This window comes from Chenopodium album, chromosome 10, assembly GCF_948465745.1.
Source record: "Chenopodium album chromosome 10, dcCheAlbu1.1, whole genome shotgun sequence".
Taxonomy (NCBI): Eukaryota; Viridiplantae; Streptophyta; class Magnoliopsida; order Caryophyllales; family Amaranthaceae; genus Chenopodium; species Chenopodium album.
Window position 1 is genome coordinate 28,091,404 of NC_137843.1, and position 25,666 is coordinate 28,117,069.

Consider the following 25,666-nt stretch of genomic DNA (forward strand, 5'->3'; position numbering starts at 1 on the left):
CGATGTGGTTTGGTTCGGTTTCAATAGTAATATGGTGCGAAGTGGTTTGAAAAATCCCAAAACTGAATCAATGTGGTTTGATTTTGGTTTGGGCTATAAATCACACCGCAAAACGAACTTTCACCCCTAGCGTTTAAGTAGCTTTTCTCAAACGTTAAAAATAGTAGCGTTTAAGGGTAGTGCTTGTTAATTTTTGCTTATTTTAAAAAAATATATATTTTAGTATTACAACCGTTACTTTTGCCAAACACTCAGACTATCAACCGTTACTAGTTGACAGCTACTCGACCGCTAAAAGCTACCCGCTACCACTAGTTTTTCCAAATAGGGCCTAACCTAAGCCGGATTGACCTTTAAGGAGTTTCAGCCCGAAAAATCTTTTCATTTTAGTTAATTTTTACTAGCACCTACCAAAAAAAAAAAAAACATACAAAAGCTAAAAAGAAAAGAAAATAAGGATACACATGGGTGTCATTAATATCCAAACCAAAACATCCTTTGTGTTCAAAGATCGTAGTGCGAAGAAACTGCCTAAATAAAAATTAAAAATATAAGGCCGTTCAAATTTCCCTAGATCTGTGGTTGAATATTTGGTAAACCCAGAAAAATACGATTAGTCAGTTTTTTTTTTCTTCTTTTTTTCATTTTCAAAATTATTTACCAAAAATGAATTCTTCGATCTCAACGACAAAAACCCTAAATTCTCAACTCATTAACAACAATCATGCTGTTGCTTGAACTTCAGAGTATCATCCATTGACAAGAGAACAATCGATTGTCATTATTTTGGTTTCATTGTTTGATTGCTCTGTGAGATAGGATCCTGTAATGGCGGATGCATTGTCCATAATTCCGGCTGCTGTGCTTCGTAATCTTGCCGATAAGTTGTATGAAAAGCGGAAGAATGCTGCTCTTGAGGTTGTTTGAATTTGAATTTGTTAATTTTTGGTGAATTTCAATTGATTTTTGTAAATTGGTTTTTGCTGGGGAGTAATTTTGGTTTTTGATTGGTTTTGTTAAGGTTGAAGGGATTGTGAAGCAATTGGCTGCGGCTGGAGATCATGAGAAAATAACTGCTGTGATCAATTTGTTGACTGATGAATTCACATTTTCGCCGCAGGCTAATCATCGAAAGGTACGAGCTCTTTGTTTCGATAATTGATTACAATGTGCTGGGTATTGTGAACAGTTTGTGAAATTGTAGCATGAGTTGAGTTGAGTTGAATTGAATTGAATTTTGGTTGCTTGTTCATTTTGGCAGGGTGGATTAATTGGATTAGCTGCGGCAACTGTTGGTTTGACCTCCGAGGCCGCTCAGCATCTCGAGGTTAGAATTAATTTTTGCTTCCGTTACACATTAATGATTATTTTCTGTGATTAGGGATTCATATGTATCGGGCTGTAGTAAAAAAGCAATTTGTGGTGGTTTTTTAGAATAGTTTTTTAGTGGCATGCTGTCCTACTTAGGCCTTGAAGATTGCACTATTACTTCTCTTGAAAATTAGCATATAATCTCGTTATAACTAAGAATACCAGTGGACAATCTCGCCTCTATGGTTTTATTGACAGATACAAGTGATAAGCTTTGATGTTATTATTTCTTGAAAAATTGTCAGATAGAGCATATTCCAGGATAATCTGTATAATTCTATTGCTATGCTCATTGGTACAACTAGGGTTCATATGGGAGTTACTTGTACGACGGCCAAGATAATCTTGCTTCCATAACTATGAGGGTTTGTGGCTATCTCTCATTCTATCTTATATCTCTTTCTAATTAGCAACAATTTGTAGTTATTCATCTTATGCATAGCCTTTGTCTTTATGCAAGTAAGGGGAAACCCTTAGAAGCTATGTTAATTTTTGATGTTGAGTGCAAACTTCTTCTTTGACACTTCGGCTAATATTTCCTTATCAAATCTTTTTTTTTTGTTTAAATATTATTATAGTCCATGTTTTTTGTTGATTCTTTGTCTTATTATTGAAGCATAATTTGGATTGAATTATAGCTACTTTGTCATGGTGAAAATCTAATGTAAGAAATCTTAAATTATTCATCTTTATGACAAAGATTTTTTAATGCAAGTAATCATTTTAGAGGCCTTCGCAAGGATCAATAGTTTTTGATCCATTGGAATTTTCTTAAACTTTTTACTAAAGAATTGTTCCTATTCTACTTTCATCTTCGTTTTGTTCTTGGTTGTAGTTATATGGTAATTTAGTGAATATAAAGTTAATCATCTATATGTATTGGTGATCTCTTATAGTTCATTATAGAAAATTATAGTTCTTTAAAGAGATTTTGGCATTGCATTTCTTCCCCTATTGACATGCATCTTTTGGTGGAAAAAAAGATGTAGTTTTCTTTTTATTTTATTGCAGAAGGGAGGAATTTTAGTATCATGTTTTGGGAGGAAAGTTCTTAGGCACGCCCTTGTGCTTTTTTTTACACACATAAGGATGCATGGAAGGATTAAATGTCATTAATGGACCCCTTGGCCATTGATTTGAAGTCTTGTGCTTTTGAAACTAGCATGTTTAGGTGTTAACCTTTGTTTGGAGTTGGCTTAAGAGGCTATATGGACACTCTTACAAAATATGTTGGTCTTAGTTTAGGAAATCTTTTTGCAATACCTAAAAGTGTATATCAAGATTTATGCTTCTACTTGATAACTTCTCGTGAACTTTAGGGAAGTTGTGCGGCTCTTTAATTTTGGAATATTGGTTTTCTATGTGTATATTAGTATGAGTAATTATGGTTTTGAGTTCAAAGGCCAAGATTTTCCTTTTGATGTGAGAGGTATAGTTTGGATGATATTTTTGGAAAGTTTAACATAAGTGATTATGGGATGAGGCAATTGCGGCTTTCGACTATATCTAATTGATAATGTACAAGGGATCCATGCTAACTTGTAGATACTTTTTTTCACCTCCCTCCCCCCCCCCTTCCACAACCATGGTTCAAAAATGCGGTTTCGGTCGCGATCACGATCATGATGTTTCAATAACGGAATTGATACGTTGATTGCGGCATGGTTCGAAAATGCGGTTTCGGTCGCGATCGCGGAAACGATCGCGGAAACGATCGCGGTATTTCAGTAACGGAACTGATGCGTTGATCGCGGTTGTCACGCATGAATTTTATATTTTAGTTTTATGTGTTTTATAATGATTTTTCTCATATTTTTCGAAAATTTTATATGCTTAATTTCTTATTTCTCCATAGTTTTATTACTATGGAGTACTTTCAGTAACTACACTAATTTAATACGAGTACTGTAACTCTTTTAGATTAAATTCCTATTCTATATTTCTATGTGCTAGAAATTATAAGTGGGAAGGGTCAAAAGGGAAGAGTGTGCTCATGTGTTGGTGGGGTCAGGTTTACCTTCTAAAGAAAAACAAAAGATAAGACCCTTCCAGCTGTCACACACTCTGACTCATTATTTTACAAAAACAAAAAGAAAAAGACTCACTTTTGAATTGAAAAGGGTAGACTTTAATGCAGTAGTCGATAGCCTTCGCCGGAAAAGAGGTAAGGGCTTAAATTTTGAGTGTGTTTTGTTCAGATCTTGGCTAAAATCGTTCAAACCAGCCGAATTTCTGCTTAAAACGGCCGATGCGGCCGAAATTCTATTCAAAACGGTCGATGCGGCCGAAATTGCGGGTTGTCAAATAACAGCGTGTCGTACCGGCAAATCTTGGTTCGGTAATCTTCAAATCCGCTACAAAACGGGCAATACGTGACGTTTCGGACGCATTTTCGAACCATGGATTGCGGACCACATCACGGTTGTTGCGCACAATTTTTTCAATGTTTTTTTTTTTTTTTTTTTTTTTTTTTTTTTTTTTTTTTTGGGGGAAAAATTAATAAGAATAATCCAAATATTGTCTCCCTTCTTAATTTAATCCCAACTATGGTTTATATCAGAATAATCCCAACTATAAGGGTTCCTTCTCAAATTAGTTTTAGACTTTTTTTAACCTCTTAATCAGGTTAAATGAGCAAAGTGTCAACATATTATTGGTTTGATTATTTAACATTATTAAAAAAAAAAAAAACACCACCTGCTCTTAAACCCACACTCCAACCACCACGGCACCACACTCTCACCACCTACCCAACCAAGTTCACCCACTAAAACCACCTTTACATCCACTCCTAGCCACCAAAAGTATCTTTCCAGCCAAACCCATCTCTCGAAACCACCCTAGCCTTAAATCGGCATTGCAAATTTTGCAGCAGCAGGACAAGCTCAAACCATGGCTGCCACTTCAGCTGTATAATCTCTCAAACAAGCGCACAAATGAGCATGTGCTCTCATACACATTATTAATGGTACAAAAAAAAAATACTTCAATTGGGTAATCGACGTGCAATTTAATGGCAGACAGATTAAACTAAATAAATGGGTATGGGATGTAGGTGGGGTCACGGGGTGGAGGTGGGGGAGTGGTGGGGCACTGGAGTTGCAGCACATGGGGGAGGGAGATGAGTGGTGGATGGGGTTGTTGTTAGTGGTCGCGAGTTTTGGGGTGGTGGTTGTGGTTATGGAAGTGGCTGTGGTTGTAGGTGAACGGTGGATGATAATATATAAATCAAATTAATAAAAAAAAAAAAATTTAACCGGTATTACAAGTTGTAGGTAAGAGAGACTAATTTGAGAAGGGATCACCTATAGTTTGGATTATTTGATTTAAACAATAGTTTGGATTAAAATGAGGAGGGAGTCAATAGTTTGGATTATTCTTGTTAATTTAATTTTATTTTATCATAATTTTTAAAAATCTTTTTTTCTTCGTAATGGTAAGTACTACAACCTTTTTTTATTTTTATTTTTTTTATTTATTATTATTACTAATGGACTAACTAATAAAGCCTTAGTCCCAAAATGATTTGGGGTTGGCTAAAATGAATCGTCATAAAGAATCGTATGATATTAAAAAAGAGAGATAACAAGATAATCACTTAAGGTGAGCAAAGTAAGCAAACAAAAGAGCATCCAAGAAAAATTAAGGGAGTTTAAAAGAGAACCAAGAATAAATATCAAGAATGTTTTAAAGGAGTGATTTAAATGTTAAAGTGAAAAAAACATAAAGGTTTCAGAAAACATTAGCAAAGGAAAACAATGCAGTCCATAAAACATTAGTGAGATTAAATAATAAAATTAAATACGAAAATAAGTTAAGAAAGTATATATATAATTAGGGCTCGTCGTTGACGTGAATTTTCTCCCTCCACACAAACCTATCCAACATCATACTTTCCTCGATCCTCAAAGCACTCATGTCATTCTCAATCACCCTCTTCAAAGTTTTCTTAGGTCTTCCCCTATCTCTCACGACCCCAATACTTCGCAATTCTTCAAGCCTACTCTTCGGACCGTCACTTGATCTCCTTCTTACATGGACAAACCATGTTAAATGATTTTCCCTCATCTTGGACTTAATCGATGTAAACCCTACTTTCTTCATTATTATCTCATTTTTCAACCGATCCTTTCTCTTATGGCCACACATCCACCGCAACATATGTATCTCTGCCAAATTCATCTTATGCACGTGGCAATGCTTTACGACCCAACATTATGTACCATATAACAAAGTAGGCCTTAACTTATTGCCATTCGGTTGAATTTTCCCTTTAATTTATGGGGTATGTCGGGATTACATTAAAAATCCGTTGGACCCTCCACTTCAACCAACTAATTCTCTATGAGCTACATCTCCATCTAATTCTCCATTCTTTGGAATAATAGATCCTTGATATAGAAAGACCTCAAAACCTTGAATGCCCTACCTCACTATTTCTCACATCGCTAAACTTACATTCCAAATACTCCGTCTTACTTTTGCTCACTTTCAAGACACGAGGCTCCATAGTCCGTCTCCACAATTCCAACTTACTTTTCACACCTTTCGTCTCATCAATCAACACAAAATCGTTAGCAAACATCATGCACCATGGTATATCATCTTGGATCAAGTAATTGAAAAGGGGGGTTAATAAAAGTTAATTGAAAAGGTGGAAATAAGGGGCGGGGACTATTGGTCACGTAGGAAATGAAAAAAAAAAAAGAAGAGGGAATAGAAAAGGTTGTGGGTTAGCTAGTCGGGTTGAAATTTCAAAGTAAAAATTAAAGTGGTAACTTCCACCTGTCATAAAGTCATACCCATCTATCCCATTATTTTTTTATAGAAAAACCTCTATTCAAACAAAAATGTGGTCAAGTTTTGGTGAAGGTTGTTCCCTTACCCCTTCTTTTAGTTTAATTGGTTGCTCCCATCTTTGTCTTCCTTGATACAAAATAAACTACTTCATCTTGCTTTTACCTCATTTTTTCACCACTCTAGCCTCATATTGATTGTATAAAGAGCTTGACTATAATTTAATGTAGTATAAAGAAAAGAATGTGAGAGAAGTTTTATTATCAATGGTAAAAAAGATGGAAGAGGAGAACATTAAGAAACACAATAGTAAGTATGGTATAATTGATAGAATCATCTCAAGGTCATGGACGTTGATCAATGATGTAGTGTACTTTTTAAATGTGAGTTTATGTTGTGATTGCTTTTAAACATGATATAACACTCGTTTAATGCGCGAAACGAGTATGAATTCACAATGCTCTATGTAGGAATATTTTTAATTCATCTAAGTTTTTTTTGTAATACGATTTTTTGTGGTCATAAACTCATAAATCAATATGAATAATACACCCTAATAAATTTAAAGATATTTTTTTTAAAAAAAAATTTGGTAGAAATCATGCAGGGAAGGTGAGTATTAGGTAAGTTTTTAAAATAATCAAATTGAAACACCCCCAAGAAAAGGAAAGCCTCTATGGTGTTTGGGTGAAGTAATGGAGACAAATAAACAAGCCCTACCCTTGTTGATCAATTCTTACTATCCATTCCCCTTGTTAAATTTTCTCTCTCATATCATAATATGCAAAATACACTATTTTGGGAGTATTTATGCGCAAATTATTGAGTATTGGAATGAAAGTATTATATAATACAAAATTGGGTGAGGAGGGGTGGGGGAGTATTAGCTAACCCTGGTTTTACTAATCAATCCCATCTTATTGTTTTGTTTTGTTTAGTCAATGAATGCAATTTCATTCAATCTCTTTTAGTTGTTGGTTGCATATATCTTATTAGTCATGTTATTCAATGTTTGTGAAAAATTAAGTAAGACGGTGTTTGTAAAAGCAATTTACTATTTAGTACATATGTGTTAGAAGTCCTCTTTTCCAATCATTTTTACTATATTTGACAAGCCACCTTTTCAGTTCATAATAAGCTGTTTGATTAAGTTTTCTTGTATTATTTTTCCAATTCAACATGTCCTTCGTATGATTGAGTGAGATGTATAGGGTACTAATAGTCTTAGAAATTTGAATTATTGAATTAAGCTTAGTATGGGGCATGTATAGGGTCCTAATGGTTTATTAGTCTTTAGAAATGTACTAGTTCTTTCCTCATTTCTCTTTTTTTTCTTGTATCTCATATGTGCCTTCACGCTAACATGTGTAGCTAACATAGCTTTTAGGCTAATATTATCTGTCATATTCTTGGTATAAAAGTGTAGAAAGTAACAAAGTTCTAAGATAATTGTTAATTTACAACTCATCAATAATTTCGGGGTCAAAGTTCTTATCACTAGGCTCATTTTTTACCCATAACAAAACAATTTAGTTTTGGAATTTTGTCTACGATAATTATGAGAATTGTTTTTAAAAAAATTATTTTAAGTTAAATTATCATGAATCTCAAATAGACATTTCCACATTTATCAAAGAATGGCCTATAATACCCATTCTCATTGTTTTTTGTATACAAAATAAAATTTCCAATTTTTTTTTAGGATAACTTTTGAGAAAAGTTATCAATTGGATGATTGCTATCCTTATTGCTGACTTATCTAATGGGGACGGGGCATCGTTTTGACAACATTTTGTCTTCTGTTGAGTGTTCATGTGGTCCAGTTGTCTGGTAAAGAAATGGCTTCAAAAATACAAATTATTGTCTGGTAATTTGGTCAGAAATCTAGATAATTAGTTGCAGAAATTGATGATTAGTGTCATTTTTGCTGGGCTAAGAGATTGGTAGAAATTGGATCCAGTTGTGGGTGTCTAAAGATTAGAGAGAGAACCTATATAGAGGTTTGATATCTATGGAAGAGTTACCCTTTAGTAGTTTAGTTTCTTGAAGATCTGAAATGACTTGTTTCAAGGCATTTAATTTTTATGTGATGCTTTTGTGGGATGATGCTGATAATGGTGAAGATAACGATGATAACCATCAATTATGCGTTACGGACTCAAAGGCAATAGTTGTATGTTTTAATTTAAAGATGTGAATGAGCATGGAGACCTTTGATGGCACTCACATTGATTTTCCTTCAGCACTTCTTGATTGCTTTTGCCCAGTATATTAATTGAATGAAAGGAGTTTAAGGTGCTAATGTGTTGGGATAAGGCAGGAAATGGATTGTGGGATGGGACCTAGGATAGGCAAGTAGATGAGAGATTGGTCAGTAGTGGTGCTGTGGTTGTGATGAAGCTATACTCATATGAGTCATATTTGCAATCTTTGTGACTGTAAAACATATTTAGTATTTTTGTTTATTACATGAATTACTTTTAGAGTAGTTTATCATACAATAATGTTGACATTTTATTAGCAAACTGATTTAGCTTGATGGTGAGATGATCTTTTATTGTCTACTGTACATTGTGACTGATTTACGTTGCAATTTTATAACATTTATTTCCTTGATCTGTTTTTTAATTACTTGTCCTCCGAACTATCAGCAAATTGTTCCGCCTGTGCTCAAATCCTTTTCTGATCAAGATAGCAGAGTTCGATATTATGCATGTGAAGCTTTGTACAACATTGCAAAGGTGAGAGTGTAATACTTATTTGTATTCTATAATTTTACAGGATTTAGATCTCATGCAGTTTTTGCTCTTTTTGCAGGTTGTAAGAGGGGATTTCATTGTGTTTTTTAATCAGATATTTGATGCTTTGTGCAAGCTATCTGCAGATTCCGATGCTAATGTGCAGAGTGCTGCTCATCTTTTAGATAGGCTTGTAAAGGTGACCTCATTCTGTTGTTTAATTTTAATACAGTCTCTAGAAGTTTTATATCATAATTAACCTTAAGCTACTATTTGGGATAGGATATTGTGACAGAAAGTGATCAATTCAGGTAATCCATTTGATTCTTTCTCTATTTGGGATAGGATGTTCTTGAAGTAGTTCTATTTATATCTATTTATTTCATGGAGTATATTTTAATTGGTTTTCTTGTGTTTTACAAAGCATTGAAGAATTCATACCGTTGCTGAGGGAGCGCATGAATGTATTAAATCCCTATGTTCGTCAATTTCTGGTTGGATGGATCACTGTCTTGGACAGTGTTCCTGATATTGATATGCTGGGTTTTCTTCCTGATTTCCTTGACGGTAATTGTTCATATATGATTCTAGTATTTTGACTAGTTCAGAAGTGTATGATGCATGACATGTACTTAAAACAATAAATATAATAACTATTAGTAATTTCTTAACATGTCATATACCCCCTCATTTTCATATTGATGTTTGTAGTTGGAAGCCAAGCCAGTGAGAAACCAATACAGTCATCATGTGCTACTTTTTTTTCCCCCATAGAAACTCTATTTATTTTTAATTATTTTGAAAAAGTAACTGTACCTGCTATAATCTCTTCTAATAAAGAATGGTAGTGGTCCTTTGAATGGGACTTATGGGGGATAGACTTGACAACAAAATTATTTTGTGTGGTAAGTTTTGAAAATTAATTTGCCAAAAGAAGCAAAGATTCACAATAGTATCATCTTTTTGAAACACTAAGGAAACCAGGAACTCCAATATGAACTAGTGGGAGTAGTAGTTTATTTGTTTAGTGTGACAGAATTTAAAACAATATTCCAAAATGTAGATCAACTGGAGTAGTTGGAAACTACTTTCCAAGATGTTATTAGATGTGTATCTATATTATGATTGCAGAGTCATTTTTATAACATTTCACCAAAATCCTCCAAAACCCCAATATACTCAATCCTATGCACTTCACTTTCTTTTCTTTCTTTTTTATTTTTTTTAAAAAAAATAAAATAAAATAAAACTACCAATAATTACCTATCCACTAATATTCCTATTTTTTTTTCAAGGGACTCTAATAACTACCAACGTTTTACTTTGTGTTGTTTTCTTTTGCAAATAACATATCCCGTGCATTAGCTTATGTACGCTCTAGTTATATGTAATTTTTACAGATTTAGGGCATGCTAAGATTGAACATAATGCATTAAGGGGTAATAAAAGTTGAACAAAAGAAAATGTAAGTTAGGTTGTTTTGAAGGAGATGATGTAATGGATAGGTGATGAGAAATGAGGGTGGGATCATATAGAGGGTAATAGTTATCTTCGGGGTGGTGTTAGGTAACTATCAATCCCACTACGAGAGTAATATTTCCTGTCATTTTTCGCTCTTGCTTCTTCTTCATACTAATACTACCTTATTCCCTTCACCGCAACCTCATCCCATTAATTACCGTGTACATTTTCATTTTTCGATAGTTTTACTTTTACTATCTTTACTGCATTTGCCTCAATACAAGCATGCCCTTAGGAGAAATTTGTATGGAGAAACTGCCAAATATACAGTTGTTTTTTAACTTTTTGTATTTTGATTTCCTCATTAGGCCTTCTCAATCATATAGCTTGTGCCTTTTGTTCTTGGTTTCAGGTTTATTTAATATGCTAAGTGATTCTAGCCATGAAATACGACAACAGGCTGACTCAGCACTATCAGAATTTCTCCAAGAGATCAAAAACTCTCCAGTAAATTTTTTTTTGATTTGCTCTTTTATTTCCGGAACTATATTAAACTACTGTAGCAAGAAATGGCATCTTTTTTTTTTTTTTTTTTGTTTTTTTTGGTGACTCCCTTTCAGCTTTTTATATCTCTGATTATGGTGTTACTGTTTTAAAGTCTGTAGACTATGGTCGCATGGCTCAAATTTTGGTGGAAAGGGCGAAGTCTGGTGATGCATTTACTCGTCAGACTTCTATTACTTGGGTATGCTTTTTAAAGAGTTAAACTAATGTTCCTTACCTTATTTTGTATATAATTTCAATTTTAATATGTAATTCTGCATTTACCATTATTTCATTTTCGTGTTTATTTATTACTTAACCAATCCAATGTGGAATTTAACTTTGCAGATGAATGAATTTGTAAAATTAGGGGGGGATCAGCTTTTACCATATTATGCTGCTATTTTGGAGGCCATATTGCCTTGTATTTCAGACAAAGAGGAGAAGATTAGAGTTGTAAGTTGCTTTTTGTTCTTAATATCTTCATCCTATGTTTCCAAAAAATTGCAACACCTTGACTAACATGCTTACCATTGTACAACTATTACCATATCTATCTTTATATACGATCTCTTAATCTCTAACACCTTTTATTTATTTTTTTTAAATATAAATCTCCGTTAGTGATGGATAATTGCTTGCATATTGTCCCATTCCTCTACTAATGGGTTGCTTGAACATTGAGACTCTTGAATGTGATACTTCTTAAAAAAATTGTATGCCCTAAAAAATATTGATTAACTTCCTATAACAATGGGTAAATTTTTTTTTTTTATTTTTTTTAAAGTGATTTAAAGCTTGTGATCTTATTCGTTATTCATTAACTAATACTACATATGTAGCTGTTGAATTTTTTATTTTCATTTATCATAAAATAAATTGTAAATCTGTTCTCATTATCACATATTTATGTAAAATCCTAGTAAAAAAATTATTATTTTTATTAATTTGAACTCATTTGTTAGTTTTGCTTATATGTTTATTGAATTTTTTAGTTCTAGATTTAAATTGTAATTCTTTTTTTTTTTTTTTTTTTTTTTTTTTTTTTTTTTTATCATTAGTTTAATTTTTATAGTACCTATTGTGGCGTTCTATATGCTCTCGAAAAAAGTCTCCGTTATTAAAATTATATATTTCCTTTTATCCCTATTTAGTTTAGTTTACAATTTGATGTGCTTTAACTTTTACATAATTTTGACTATTATTTTTTGCTAATTTTCAAAAATAAATGTTAGTTCGGCCTTTTGAATTATCTTTACGAATTTCAATTTTTTTTTTATTGAATTTATTTATTTATTTTTTCCCGATTAAAACTTATTTTTATTGATTTTCTATTATATTTGTTTTTTAAAGTTTCTAATTAAAATTTATTCTTACTGAGTTGAAATTATTTTTACTGAATACTACTTCCTCCATTCCCCTAATATTGCAACAAGGGGGAAGGCACGAAATTTAAGATGAGAGAGAGAAATAAGGATAAGGACCCATGTGATGAGAAAAGAGATAGAGAGAGAGCATGAGCATATATAGTAATGTTGCAATTTGTGAAGTTTCTTAAAATGGTAATTATTGCAATATTAGGGTAACGGAGAAAGTATTATTTTAAGGTGAAGAAAACAAGGCCTTAGTAAGATGTTGGATTATCTTAAAGTATGTTATCAATATATTAGTTTTTTATATTTATTACTAAATATATGATTATAGATATTAAAGTCAAAGTTAGTTTAAAATATATAAAAACTTGGTACTCTTTCCATCCTAATTTAATTGTATTATGAAGGTTTTGTGAAAGATAATGGAAGATTGTTGTCGTTAGTTAAAGATAGTGGAAGATTATTTTAATTGAACAAGAGGGAGTCCTAGACCCTTACTTATGGTAGTGTGGGGAGGTAATAAAATAATGTTGCATCTATCCTATAACAAGAAGTATAACAAAAAAATTGGAATTCGTGAAAATGAAAAGTGTGATGATTAATTTAGTAAAATTAATTTAACAAGTAACAACATGTTACTTGAACATTTGCTTTCAATAAGTTTAGTATGTGAATAGTTTAAAACAATTATTCTGCATTATTTTGAAATAGATGCCGTGTAACTTTTTTTATTCTACTGAGACTAATGTCATTATATTGTTTCTTAACTAAATGTCTAATCAGGTTGCTCGAGAAACAAATGAAGAACTTCGCTCATTCAAGGTGGCTCCAGGTGAAGGATTTAATGTAGGAGCAATCCTTGCTGTTGCAAAAAGGTACTCTTTCTTATTTTTTTGTCAACAATTACCATTTAAATGACCATTTTTGAAAACAACTACCTTTTAATATATTTTTTTTGAAAAAACTACTACAAAAACATTGTGTAGCATTGGCAAGAATTTCCGTTTTTGGGGACTATTGTGTAAAATTTTCATCCAAAAAAACCCATATTAAATGACAACATTGCTCTACATTAACCCTATATTAGGTAATACACTTTAATTGCCCCAAATCCTCCAATTTCGTAAGACCCTAAATTCATTTTTTTTACCAAGAACCCTAATTTTGAAATTTAATTGATAAATTAAATCAACTACAATACGAAATTAAAGACAATTTATCTGTAATTGTGTTCGACTACCGAATTCCCTTATTTTCTCTATTGCAATTAATTGGAATTTTATAAAGTAGGGTCCTTCGACTGGAGATTCTTGCCGGAAAATGTAATGTAATAGTGCTACTCAAAGTTTTTTTTGTTTTTGTGGTAGTTTTTTTTTTTTGAAAAAAATAAATAAATAAAGGTAGTTGTTTTCAAAAGTGGTCATTTAAATGCTAGTTGTTGACAAAATCTCTTTTTTATTTTTTTATTTTTTATTTTATTTAATTTTTATTTAATTTTTTTTATTTTTAATTTTGGTGATGAGAATTCTACAGCTTATAAGAAGAATTTGAGTATTTGCAACTGCTTTTGCTTTGTAGACATGAAATGCTTATTGCATATGTTTTTACAGAAGTGTTAATGCTTGTTTGGTGTCAACAAAAATTGGGGAAAGTGCAAATTCATGAAAATTTGGTAGATTATCTGTTTGGTTGACACTTAAAGTTAACATGGAAGGAATTGGGAATTCTTGGGAAGGGGGAAATAAATTACCTAGTCGTCCCTTGGTTATTAACATGGAAATGTCAACTTTTTTTTTTTTGAAGGATGGAAATGTCAACTTTCTAGGTTGTCAATTAAACAACTTAAGGAATTTCCTAATATTCAGGGTGTGTTATATTCACCTAAAAAAAATAATAAGTTGGAAGTACAATCAATGGTAAACATAAAATGAAATATGAGTTGATTAGGTCCAATCAGATGAAGAGATTCCATCATTAGTAAGCGAAATTTTTCTATGAAATATTCTTATGGGATATAACCTCCCCATGTCAACCAAGAAGCACTGAGTTTTTCATGTTAATCATTTCTAAGAGGTCAGGTATAATGTGCCCCTTCTTTTGCAGACATTTATCCAGTGAATGGGAAGCTACTCGTATTGAAGCACTGCATTGGATTTCAGCCCTTTTGGATAAGCATCGTGGTGAGGTACCTCCAGAATTTCTCTATCTGAAACTATTTACTGAAAAAATTGTCCAATTGAAGTTTTAAAAACTGTTTTTAATTACCTGATATAGAATGAGAGAGTATTTATCTTAATTGCAATCGTCTGTTGAGTTATACTCTTTGTATGGCCTTTTATTAAGTAAAACTTGGTATTTAATGATACTTCGTTTGGATTTATTAGCTCTTCTGTAATTCTGTTTGACTGATCACATTGTGCTTTCACAGATGTACCTCCATTCAGGAAATGGACCTGTGCTTTTATTTTGAATATAATTGGGAATTTTTTTTTTTTTTTTTTTTTTTTTTTTTTTTTTTTTTTTTTTTTTTTTAACAGTAAAGCCTTTTGCACCTCTTTATGCCCACCGTTGGCTTTAAATGCCTTTCTACAACATTCCTGAAGCTTCAAGCTTGTCCAGCTATTCTCTCTTATTTGTGTCCTGCTATTCTCTCTTATTTTTGTGTATTGGATTGCACTGATAGTTTGAGAAAATGTCTATTGCAATTTTTGATAATGGGAACTTATGATGAATTAAGTACACAAGAATTGCTCTTTGTTCTCAGCTGTTTGTAATGTATGATAAAATAACTCTTTACTTTTGATTTACCTGCCTAGCTCTCTCTCCCTCTCTCTCTCTCTCTCTCTCTCTCTCTAGATATATCATTTAGATATGCTCTTGCCCATATCTGATATCATGGCTGCTCACTTAGGCTTTGCTCTTTTCTCCTTGTGTCCTTATTTTGAACTTATCTAAAGTTAGTGGTTCTTATCTGAAGTTGCTCCTAATTGTAAGATGCAGTTGGGTGCCCTTATCTAAATTTAGTGGTCTTGAACTTATATTAACGGTTACTTCTATATAATTTTCCATATGGTGTGAAGAACAAAATTCTATCACGATATTTGCAAAGTGATCTGATAGTTGTCTCTCTGCTTGTCAATTCTTTTTTTCACTATATTGAAGAATTCCTTTCTTGTTGACCTATTATTAATTTAAACTCTGGACAGGTTTTATCTTTTTTAAGCGATATAGTTGATACACTTCTCAAAGCACTCTCTGATTCTTCGGACGAGGTAACTTTCTGTTCTACTTGGACTTTTGTTGATTTATTTCTCCAAATCTCATACTACCTCCGTTTTTTTTAGTTGACACATTTTTTTTTTAATTGACATGTATTCCTTTTTGGGAAGTCCCCACTACAAACTTGATTAAATAAGCTAAGCACATGGTCTACCCACTTGCTTTAACATTCTCTCTCTTGTCCTTAAAGTGTGTGCCTAAATTGAACGTGTTATCTAAAAAGAAACGGTGGAAGTAATTTTTAATTCTATCTTTGCCCACATTGTATAGAAGGTTTAATATTTATGTGACAATTTTCTAGCTTCCAAGCTTAAATGCAGATTTTATTTTATTATTATTTTTGTGTGTGTGTGTGTGTGTGTTGGGGGGGGGGGGGGAGGGGAGTGGGTTGTTTTGGTAAGTTAATTATCTTATTTGTGGTACACTTAGAAAGCTTTTTGGAACAAATATGATGACTTATTTGACATATTTCTTGGATGTGGAAAGTTTTTTCATCTAATAGTTCTACATGGCAATATTAATTAAACAACTGAAGCGCAAGTTTACATAAGCAGCTTAAGGCCCAAAGCTCAGTTTGGCTTGAGACGCATGAACTTTAAAATTGAAGCTTGGTTCAACTGACTCCTTTGTTCATATTTAGTTGATGTCCCTGTTTTAGCCAATAGCCAATACTCCTTCCATCCGGATAGTTGTACCACCTTGCTTGTGAAGTCGTCCTAGAATACTTGCAACACATCTATGAAAGGAAATGACCTTATATCTCTTTATTATTTGATTATTTCTCACTTACTGTAGAATGACAATTGGGAACTTTATTCAGGGACATATCTGTGAGAAATTTGAATTTTATTTGGGGATGGATGAGTACTAAGTATTCATTTCTGCCTAAACTTAACTATTCACAACTCGAGTGTCAACATATCAATTTCACACAAACCTCGTAAAAAATTCTAAACTGAAGCTTTTCTCTTAAAAGCTGATTACTCCAACTGAAGACACACATCTCTATTCATTTACCATGTTTTATGTTTCTTTAGTTTCCATCAAAATTTCTGTCATTTTTCATTCAGGCTTCCTGATTCTTACATCACAAACCATATTATATATTTTTAGCTGACGTATGGGGTTGGGATAATTAGGGGGTGAATTCATGGTTTAAATCCTTTACAGTGGTTGCAATGTGGTAATGTGGCAGAGATTTAATACCATGGGTTTGATTCTCTTGTGGCTTCTAATCCATGTCAGGCAGGGATTGGGTGGGTGATTTTGAGAATCCTTGGGCATTTAGGCTCGCACAGGGATAAAGAGTGTGAAAGGAAGGGGTGAAGACGGCAGCTAAATTGTACAAGTAATCTGAAGACATCAAATTACTGACGTGTTCCTATTTTTTTAGGAGTTAAGGTTTAATCTCAGTTGGACCCTTTCTCTATTCATAAAGTTTGTCTCTGTAGGTATGATAAGACAGAAACAGGTGAATATATGAGGGTAATGTGCTCCAATGACACCTACAAAATCAGAAAGTAACTAACTTTAAGAATTTCGTGTGTGTGTGTGTGTGCGTTTTTTTTTTTTTTTTGGGAGGGGCGGGGTGGGCGGTGGTGAAAGGAGGTGTATTAGGAAATTATGTAATATGGTATGGAAAGGCTGAAAGGTGATTGATTCCTATGGAGTTTTGATGAGGCTTAGTTGTTTGTCGGTAACAAGTGCACATGTAATGCAGAAGTGAATACACGTGTGCAAATATGTTTTGCTTGTACTGATGAAGAGACTATATGTGTAGATAGAAGTTTTCAAATCTAACATGGTCCTTTGGTTGGATGTAGATGGATTTTCTTAGATGTTTATAATTTGCATTTGCTTGGCTGTATAATAAAAAGAATTATTGTTGGTGGGAAAATATGCATGATGACACTCTGGTTTGTGATTTGTGAGCTTAGTAGGTGATTGAAATGTGTATAGACCTAAGCTCATTGTGACTTGGGCAGTTACGATGACGCATTATGATTTATTGATATAAGTTGACCTAGATTCAGTTAGTGCTCTTTAACACGTGTCTTAGAGCTGAATAACTTGTTTCTACTTCATCGGTGCGCTTAATATGTCTTTGAACTAATTTAATTTTGCACTTTCCGCAGCAAGTTATAAAGTTTGGCTGAGTAGACCAATGCAATGATGCTTTACTAGTATTTATCTACCAATTGCCATTTGCAATTTTTTGTATTATGCTTGATGTTTAATATTCAGAGTTATGGTACTTGTATTAAGTTATTCACTTATTCGTACCCGTAATTCATTGTGAAACAGTTTTATTTTTTTATTTTATTTTTTATTATTTATTTATTTTTTATTAATGGTTGATATGAAACAGTATATCTTCATAGGGTAAGGCTGCATACATTAGAGACAATGAAGTAACAATATTGTTAATAGGTTTATTTAGAGAGTTTTTTAAGTTTTTTTTTTTTTTTACATCTTTTTGGATGACAGAAGTCTTTGCATCTGCATGTTTCTTAGGTAGTGCTCTTGGTGCTTGAGGTGCATGCATGCATAGGTTTATTCGTACCCGTAATTCATTGTGAAACAGTTTTATTTTTTTATTTTTTTATTTTATTTTTTATTATTTATTTATTTTTTATTAATGGTTGATATGAAACAATATATCTTCATAGGGTAAGGCTGCATACATTAGAGACAATGAAGTAACAATATTGTTAATAGGTTTATTTAGAGAGTTTTTAAAGTTTTTTTTTTTTTTTTACATCTTTTTGGATGACAGAAGTCTTTGCATCTGCATGTTTCTTAGGTAGTGCTCTTGGTGCTTGAGGTGCATGCATGCATAGGTTTATTCGTACCCGTAATTCATTGTGAAACAGTTTTATTTTTTTATTTTTTTATTTTATTTTTTATTATTTATTTATTTTTTATTAATGGTTGATATGAAACAATATATCTTCATAGGGTAAGGCTGCATACATTAGAGACAATGAAGTAACAATATTGTTAATAGGTTTATTTAGAGAGTTTTTAAAGTTTTTTTTTTTTTTTTTTACATCTTTTTGGATGACAGAAGTCTTTGCATCTGCATGTTTCTTAGGTAGTGCTCTTGGTGCTTGAGGTGCATGCATGCATAGCCAAAGACACAGAGCACTTTCGCAATCTTCTGGTTCATTTGCTTCAGAACTTTCAGAACGACAATTCTCTATTAGAAAAGTAAATTTTCTACTCCGTGTTTGCTAATTTTTTTGTGCCCAAATTAAATTTGCCAATTATGCTACATCCTTCTGTCTAACTTCGAATGACTTGTATGATTTTCTTTTATACTCAGACGGGGTGCATTGATAATTCGGCGGCTCTGTGTACTCCTTGGTGCTCAGACAGTATATCGCGAGCTTTCCATTATTCTTCAGAAGGAACCTGATCTTGATTTTGCTTCTATCATGGTTCAGGTGTGTAATAAATGGAATGCATCTATTTTGGTCTTTTTGGTCACCATCCAGCTGTATTGCATTGCTTCATTTTTGTAAAATCCTTTTTTTTTTCCCCTGTTGTATTTGGAATATTCCATGCTTTACTTGTATATGTATCTTTATGTCAATGAGTTGGATTGCGAAACTGTTAACCTACACGGTATTCTGTTCTTTATATGCATAACAAATGCATGATATTCAACTATGCCATTTAACATTAGCTGCATGCCATGGAATTTCCATACTACTGTCTTCTTAGACTAAAACTGATCCTGATTAATTTTACATCATTAAAGCTTGTGTTTCATCAATTTCTTTGATGGACCGATGGACCAGGCTTCCGTAGTGATGGACCAGGCTCCCGTAGTAGTTAAATATAATTTTCATTACAAAAGTAAATAGTTGTCAATCACTGTTTTGATTTTCCTTCCTTGGCAAATGCTGAATTAAATCAGTCACATAAGTATATCCACATGGACTAAATTGAAAATGAATTATTATTCTCATCTTATACTAGTTATGGATTTATTTACTTTAATATTCAGTAATATGCTGAATTAAATCAGTAACATAAGTATATCCACATGGACTAAATTTCATTATTATGTGTACTCTCTCATCAGCATAACATCACTTAATATCAATTTGGCTTGAAGAATATTTGGTAGAAATCATTTAGAGCTAATCAACATGGGCCTTGCCCACTGGCCACCCTATGCCACCTTGACATTCTTTCAAAAACTGGTTTGCATGATTTCATGACAATCATGTTATGTGCCCATTTATTGAGTAAGGCAGAGAGAAGAATTATAAGGGAAAGACTGTTCTGGTTCAGGGCTAGTGACTAATGCTATAAGCAAAGTAGGTTCTAGATAATACCTGATACTCCATTTGCCCCAAAATTAAAGCCCCATTTATCCCAAAATTCTTGTTCCTAAACAAAAGCCTCATTTCCCATTTGGGTGGGCTCCATCACCCATTCCATTTTTTTCACGGTTGATCAACAAAATCTCTCTAACCCTCCTATGTTCTCTCTCTCTCTCTCTCTTTTCCTAGGAACAATAAACTATTTTCACTTCCTTTTTTTATTCAACTTTCTTCGGCGATAACCCATCGCTACCTACCTTAATATTATGTCTCTAAAGGAAATGAATCTTTTATTTAGGGACTGATGGAGAATTTTGTGTGATTTTAATTCATTAAATATCTATTTGTGAGTTATTTTTATTGACTTAGTTCAGAATCTTTGTATCTAAGTTCACTAGTCAAATGAAAAAGATAGAGCTGAATCAGCTGATTATATCATGTGTATAAATTGTCCTACGGCCTAAATCTTGTTTGATCTTAATTTAATATTTGCTTGCTATAGCGTACATGTACGTTTTAATTGAGATTTTCTCACCTTCAGGCATTAAACTTAATTTTACTCACATCCGCTGAGTTATCGGAACTGCGGGAGCTACTGAAGCATTCTCTTGTCAACAGTGCTGGGAAAGACTTGTTTCATGCTTTATATGCTTCTTGGTGCCATTCTCCAATGGCAATCATTAGTTTGTGCTTATTAGCTCAGGTAATTGTTTGTCATGACTGTCCACGATTGTGAAATCATTGTCTTTTTGCTAAAAATTCATGTTATTGTTTTTAATAGACATATCAGCATGCCAGCACTGTTATACAGTCTCTGGTTGAAGAGGATATCAACATTAAATTTTTGGTCCAGCTTGACAAATTGATTCGGTTACTTGAGACTCCAACATTTGCTTATCTAAGATTGCAGGTATATATATTTATGCAGTCTGCCTTTGCAAATTGAGATTCACATTATAATTGAACTTGCATTGATGAGCTAGGTAGTTGGGGTTTATAAAATATTGGAGTGTTAGTTGTTATTTGCTTCATGGTCACTTTGCTTTACATGCAGACCTAGCCCCCAACCTCCTAGAAAAGAATTGTGTCCTCAGTACAAACATGTTAATAATATATACTACCTTTGTTTCAAATTATTTGCAATGATTTGACATAAAGTGTGAGTAAAAAAAGTTTAAGTCATTGCAATTAATTTGAAATGCAGGTAGTGTACAATTTATAAAGTGATATGAAATATATATATTGATATTCGAAACTAAAAAAATTACAAAACAATTTGGATCAAATAAAATTCTAATTTTAAAAAATCATCATTGTGGATGATATCTGAAATTTGTGTCTAGCCTCTTTTATATCGTTGTTCGATACAACCTTTCACGAGGGGGTCTTCCAATTTGTTGTAGTTTTGAAATTATTGAAATCTGTAATAAATCTGATGCAATTGAGTGTAGATGTAGAACTGGCATCTTCTGTGTGACCACTCATTCTTCATCAACATATCCCTAAACTCACAAGGGTTGAGATAAAACCCAATTTATGCGTAGAACTCATCCAATTATTTGGAAGAAAAACTTTCAAATAAAAAAAGATAAAGTTATATTGTAAACATGAATTAAATGCAAGAATAGAGGAGCTTACCATCATCAACAATGAGGTTGGTGGTAGCCCTTAGATGAACATATGTGTCATCAACCAGTCTCCAAAAAATAAGTTTATATGCTTGTGTCATTATCTAAAAAAATTGTGGTGAATAACAATGCTTTGGTGTTTTGTTTGGTGCAGCTTCTGGAGCCTGGAAGGTATACATGGTTGTTGAAAGCCCTTTATGGCCTGCTTATGCTACTTCCCCAGGTAATTTCTCATTGTTAAAGACAAAACAGCATATTTATACTTTATCGTTTATAGATAGTATTATCTAATACTTTTTACTTCGTATATCATAATGAGGATCTTACAATATGTGTACAACATGAATTCTAGCTATGTATTTTCCTATTATAAAAGAGGGTTGGTTTGTATTCAAAAGATATCAACTTTTGTAAAACTTAATTTTATGTGAATAATTTTTTTGAAAAAATGATCATGTTTCTTTTTCTTTTTCTTTTTTGTCATCAAATATAAATTCCTCAAAAAGTAATATATGTATGTTCAATTTTATCAAATTAGAAAAAAGGTGCACTTGCATTCTTCTCCTCAATTTAGAATCTTTTCACTGGATCTTATTAGTTGGTGGTGAGATTTAAATATGTTACAATGGGTGAAATGTTTTTGAATGCTGCTTGTAATTTCATTGGTATAAATATGTGCAACAGTTCCAAGGATGGTTCTAAATACATATCAATAGTGATAACATGTGCAACAGTGCTAAGTAAAATATTGGCTCATGACTTATTATGGATGTGGTGTGAAACTCTTGTTTTGTTTAACAGCTTTTTGGAATTACAAGTTAAATAGACTTGTTATGACCTCTACATGATGAAAATTATGAACTACACTTTACTTTATACTGTGCTGTGTAGTCCAACCTGTTTATCACAGAAGACATATTACTGATGTTGTCTTTGACCAATTCGTTGACCTTTGGGTATATATATCTTTATATAGAAACTACGTTAATGTGAAATTTCAAAAATGGGGCTTAAATGCCTTATAGTTTTGTTTCAGGGATTCCTTGATGTCTTGAATTCAAATATAATAATCTTTTTTGTGCAGCAAAGTGCAGCCTTCAAAATATTGCGTACTCGATTGAAAACTGTTCCCCCATACTCCTTCAGCAGTGAGCAACATCGGAATTCATTTCCAGAAGCCTCACACTCAAAGGTTGCAAATCACATGGATAGTGGACCAGACTGTAACCAAGATGGTATCTTACAAGATGTGGAGACTATGAGCAATGGAATTAATTTTGCTTCAAGACTGCAGCAGTTTCAGAAAATGCAGCAGGAGCATCGCGTACAAGCTAAATCACAAGCACGGGTTAAAAAGGCTTCAGCCAATTTGACAAAGGTAGAAAATGAGCTGCTCCTTAAGTGTTAGCTTTATATTTTGTTCTTATAGTCCTTTTATGACTTTCATCCTATAAGTCAGAACATTTTGGACCAAGTTACACTTGACATCTATTTTGTTGTTTGGACGTGGGACATTTACCTTTGGTGTATAGTATATAGAGTTTGTGAGGAGTAGTTAATATATACTTTCTCCGTTTTTTAATAGTTGCAACACACACTTTTCATGATATTTTAAGAAAAGTGGGGTTTACATGGTTTAATATACTTTAAAATGGGGTGAGAGGTTGTTAGAAGTATAATTTAATGGGTCATGTACTTTAAATAAGGGAAATAGTACAACTTTTCCTCAAAATATTTTTCATATTATAGTGTTGGAAGTATTGTCACATTTCCACTTTAGGGAAGTGTTGCATATATTAAAAAATGGAGGAAGTGTATATTATGTGCATATTTATTGTACTAAATGTGCATATCTTTTTTAACCAATTTGCAAAAAAAATTTACACAAGTTTAATTTGCATAAATTTTAAATACAATGTGCACACATTTTTTCTTACAAAAAATTGGAAAAATTGTTATGAGCTCAAAAATCAAATTTGCACAGTTAGCTGTTCACTTTACCTTATTTTTGTTAAACTGAAATTATTTTTACTGAATTGAAATTATTTTTGTTGAATTTAAATTATTTGTATTGAACTGAAATTCTTATTGGTGAAATTAAGTTATTTTGTTTTAATCAAAATTATATTTGCTAAACTGAAATTATTTTTAAAATTACCTATTTTTACCGAACTAAAATTATTTTTAGAACATGTGAGTAAAGACTTAAACACCTTATTTTAAATTTAGAACATAAAGTGTGTAATCACATAAGAATGTGTTCTCACATAAAGGAGGTATTCTCACGAGAGCCTTCTTGGTCCAACAATAGGAAAGGGAACACATTAATAAACAGTGGGACATTAATAGCTATTTTACTTGGAGGTGTTCATGTCAGACGTGGGTACGTGTCTAAGGGTATCACTTTTTTGAAATGTTTTCCAGGATTTTGGCTCAAAATGAAATGTCGGCCCACTTCCCATGTTAGGTAGTGAATCTAACAAGGGTAGTCAGGTAAAATGAAGAATCCAAATAACATAGATTCATAGAATGGTATATTATGTGGTATAGAGGGAGTAAGTGTTATCTTGTTAGGCCTATCAGGATCTGATCTTCAAACCCTAACCCTAATTTGAGCTGTATTTGGGATTTGATCTTATTTAATCAAACTCAACCTAAATTGAACTTGGTCAAATGAGCAAGGTTCAACTGATCATATATATATATATATATATATATATATATATATATATATATATATATTCTGTTGAGGAAGGGCATAGAAAAATTGATTGAGGTTGCAAAAATGATTGAAGGCAGGGCTAAGTCTCACACCAAAATAATGAGATTAATGACTCAATAGCTCTTCTTTTTCTTTTTTTTTTTTTTTTTTTTTTTTTTTTTTTTTTTTTTTTTTTTTTTCGTAAAAAGAAAAAGAAGAAGCTCCAGGCTTAAGCTTGATCAGTTTTTTGTGACTATATTATGGATTAGTTGCAACTTAAATTTGGCCGAAATGGCCACGATTTTGTGCCAAATCTTGGCCTATTATTAGTTTTAGGATGTGTGGAATTTGAAAGTGCAAAGGTCTTTGCAGCTAAGGCACAAGGTGGACTTGTACATCATATATGCAAGGCACACTTTTTGTAGAGATTTCTTTAAGTAATTTACTTATATATCTGAAATTGTTAATTAATATAATACCTTTAAAAGGGACAGACTATTGGCATGCATGTTGTTCAAGTGCTCAATGCTGCGTGGCACAACAATCTGTTTACTGAGTGCACTATGCATTTGTGTGTCATTAGAAATACAAATTATAGCTGCAGCATTAAGTTTTTGAGGCAAACATTTGTTTCATCAAGTGTTTGACTAGTTGTGAGCGAGCCAGGTAAAGTGTGTTATGTCTGGTATGCAATGTAACATTTCTGAACCTGTTATCTGTGGTTCGGACCTTCGTTTTACCATTGAAGATCTATTTTCTTAAAAGTTACTGGTATTCATTCTGGCTATCTTTCTATTTTCTTTGAAAAGAAAGCCACCGAGGAACTTATGCCTTCTAAAAATGTTTGTCTGCAACTTCCATGTATTCTTACATTTACAACCATGTTGCTCTGAATATTGATATATGTAGGAGACTCAGAGACCTGAAGAAAACAGGGAGCAATCATCTACGTCTGACACAAACCAGCCTACCAATCCATCAAGAATGGGTCCAGGGCAGTTGCAATTGTAATTAGGTAATCTCATTTATTTTGGCACGGCTGCTCACTCCTGCCCAGATCTCTTCATCGAAGCCATGGTCGGATCTGATATTATTTGTAAAATTGTATATTTCTAGCCTTTTGATTAGGGGAGATATGGTTGTCGGTAGTTTATATCGAGAGAACCCTGGGATCATTAAAGAAAAAAAAGAGGTCTATTCTTGGTTACTTTTTTTTGTTGTTTGGGGGGGGGGGGGGGGGGGTGGTTTTGGGGTGATGTGGGTTAAAGAATGGCGCTTTGCCCATGTGGTTCCTGTTTTATTATAAACCACGGGGGGATGAAGGGAGCATATTTTCTACTTTGCAAAGGCGGTCGATTGTTGTTCATCTATTGCAAAATAAAATAAGCAGGCGTCTTATTTGTGAATATACTTGGCCTCTGGCTAGATTGAATTTATAGCA

The 25,666-nt window shown here is 32.7% G+C and overlaps 1 protein-coding gene across 2 annotated transcripts; it reads left to right on the plus strand.

Annotated features, from left to right (window-relative positions):
* Window positions 1-526: 526 nt before the first annotated feature.
* Window positions 527-25,447, plus strand: LOC145562386 (protein VAC14 homolog). 2 transcript variants are annotated; one of them, XM_081622646.1, is made up of 21 exons: window positions 527-918; window positions 1,022-1,135; window positions 1,262-1,327; window positions 1,677-1,736; window positions 8,820-8,909; window positions 8,986-9,105; window positions 9,189-9,217; window positions 9,331-9,473; window positions 10,780-10,874; window positions 11,026-11,112; window positions 11,259-11,366; window positions 13,067-13,158; window positions 14,387-14,468; window positions 15,490-15,555; window positions 18,657-18,772; window positions 18,888-19,008; window positions 20,438-20,599; window positions 20,678-20,806; window positions 21,679-21,747; window positions 22,609-22,902; window positions 25,135-25,447. In XM_081622646.1, the coding sequence occupies exons 1-21, from the start codon at window positions 829-831 to the stop codon at window positions 25,234-25,236; spliced, it is 2,235 nt and encodes a 744-aa protein (XP_081478772.1). In that variant the 5' UTR covers window positions 527-828; the 3' UTR covers window positions 25,237-25,447. The 2 variants fall into 2 exon arrangements, with proteins under 2 accessions (XP_081478772.1, XP_081478773.1); XM_081622647.1 differs by lacking the exon at window positions 1,677-1,736.
* Window positions 25,448-25,666: the final 219 nt, after the last annotated feature.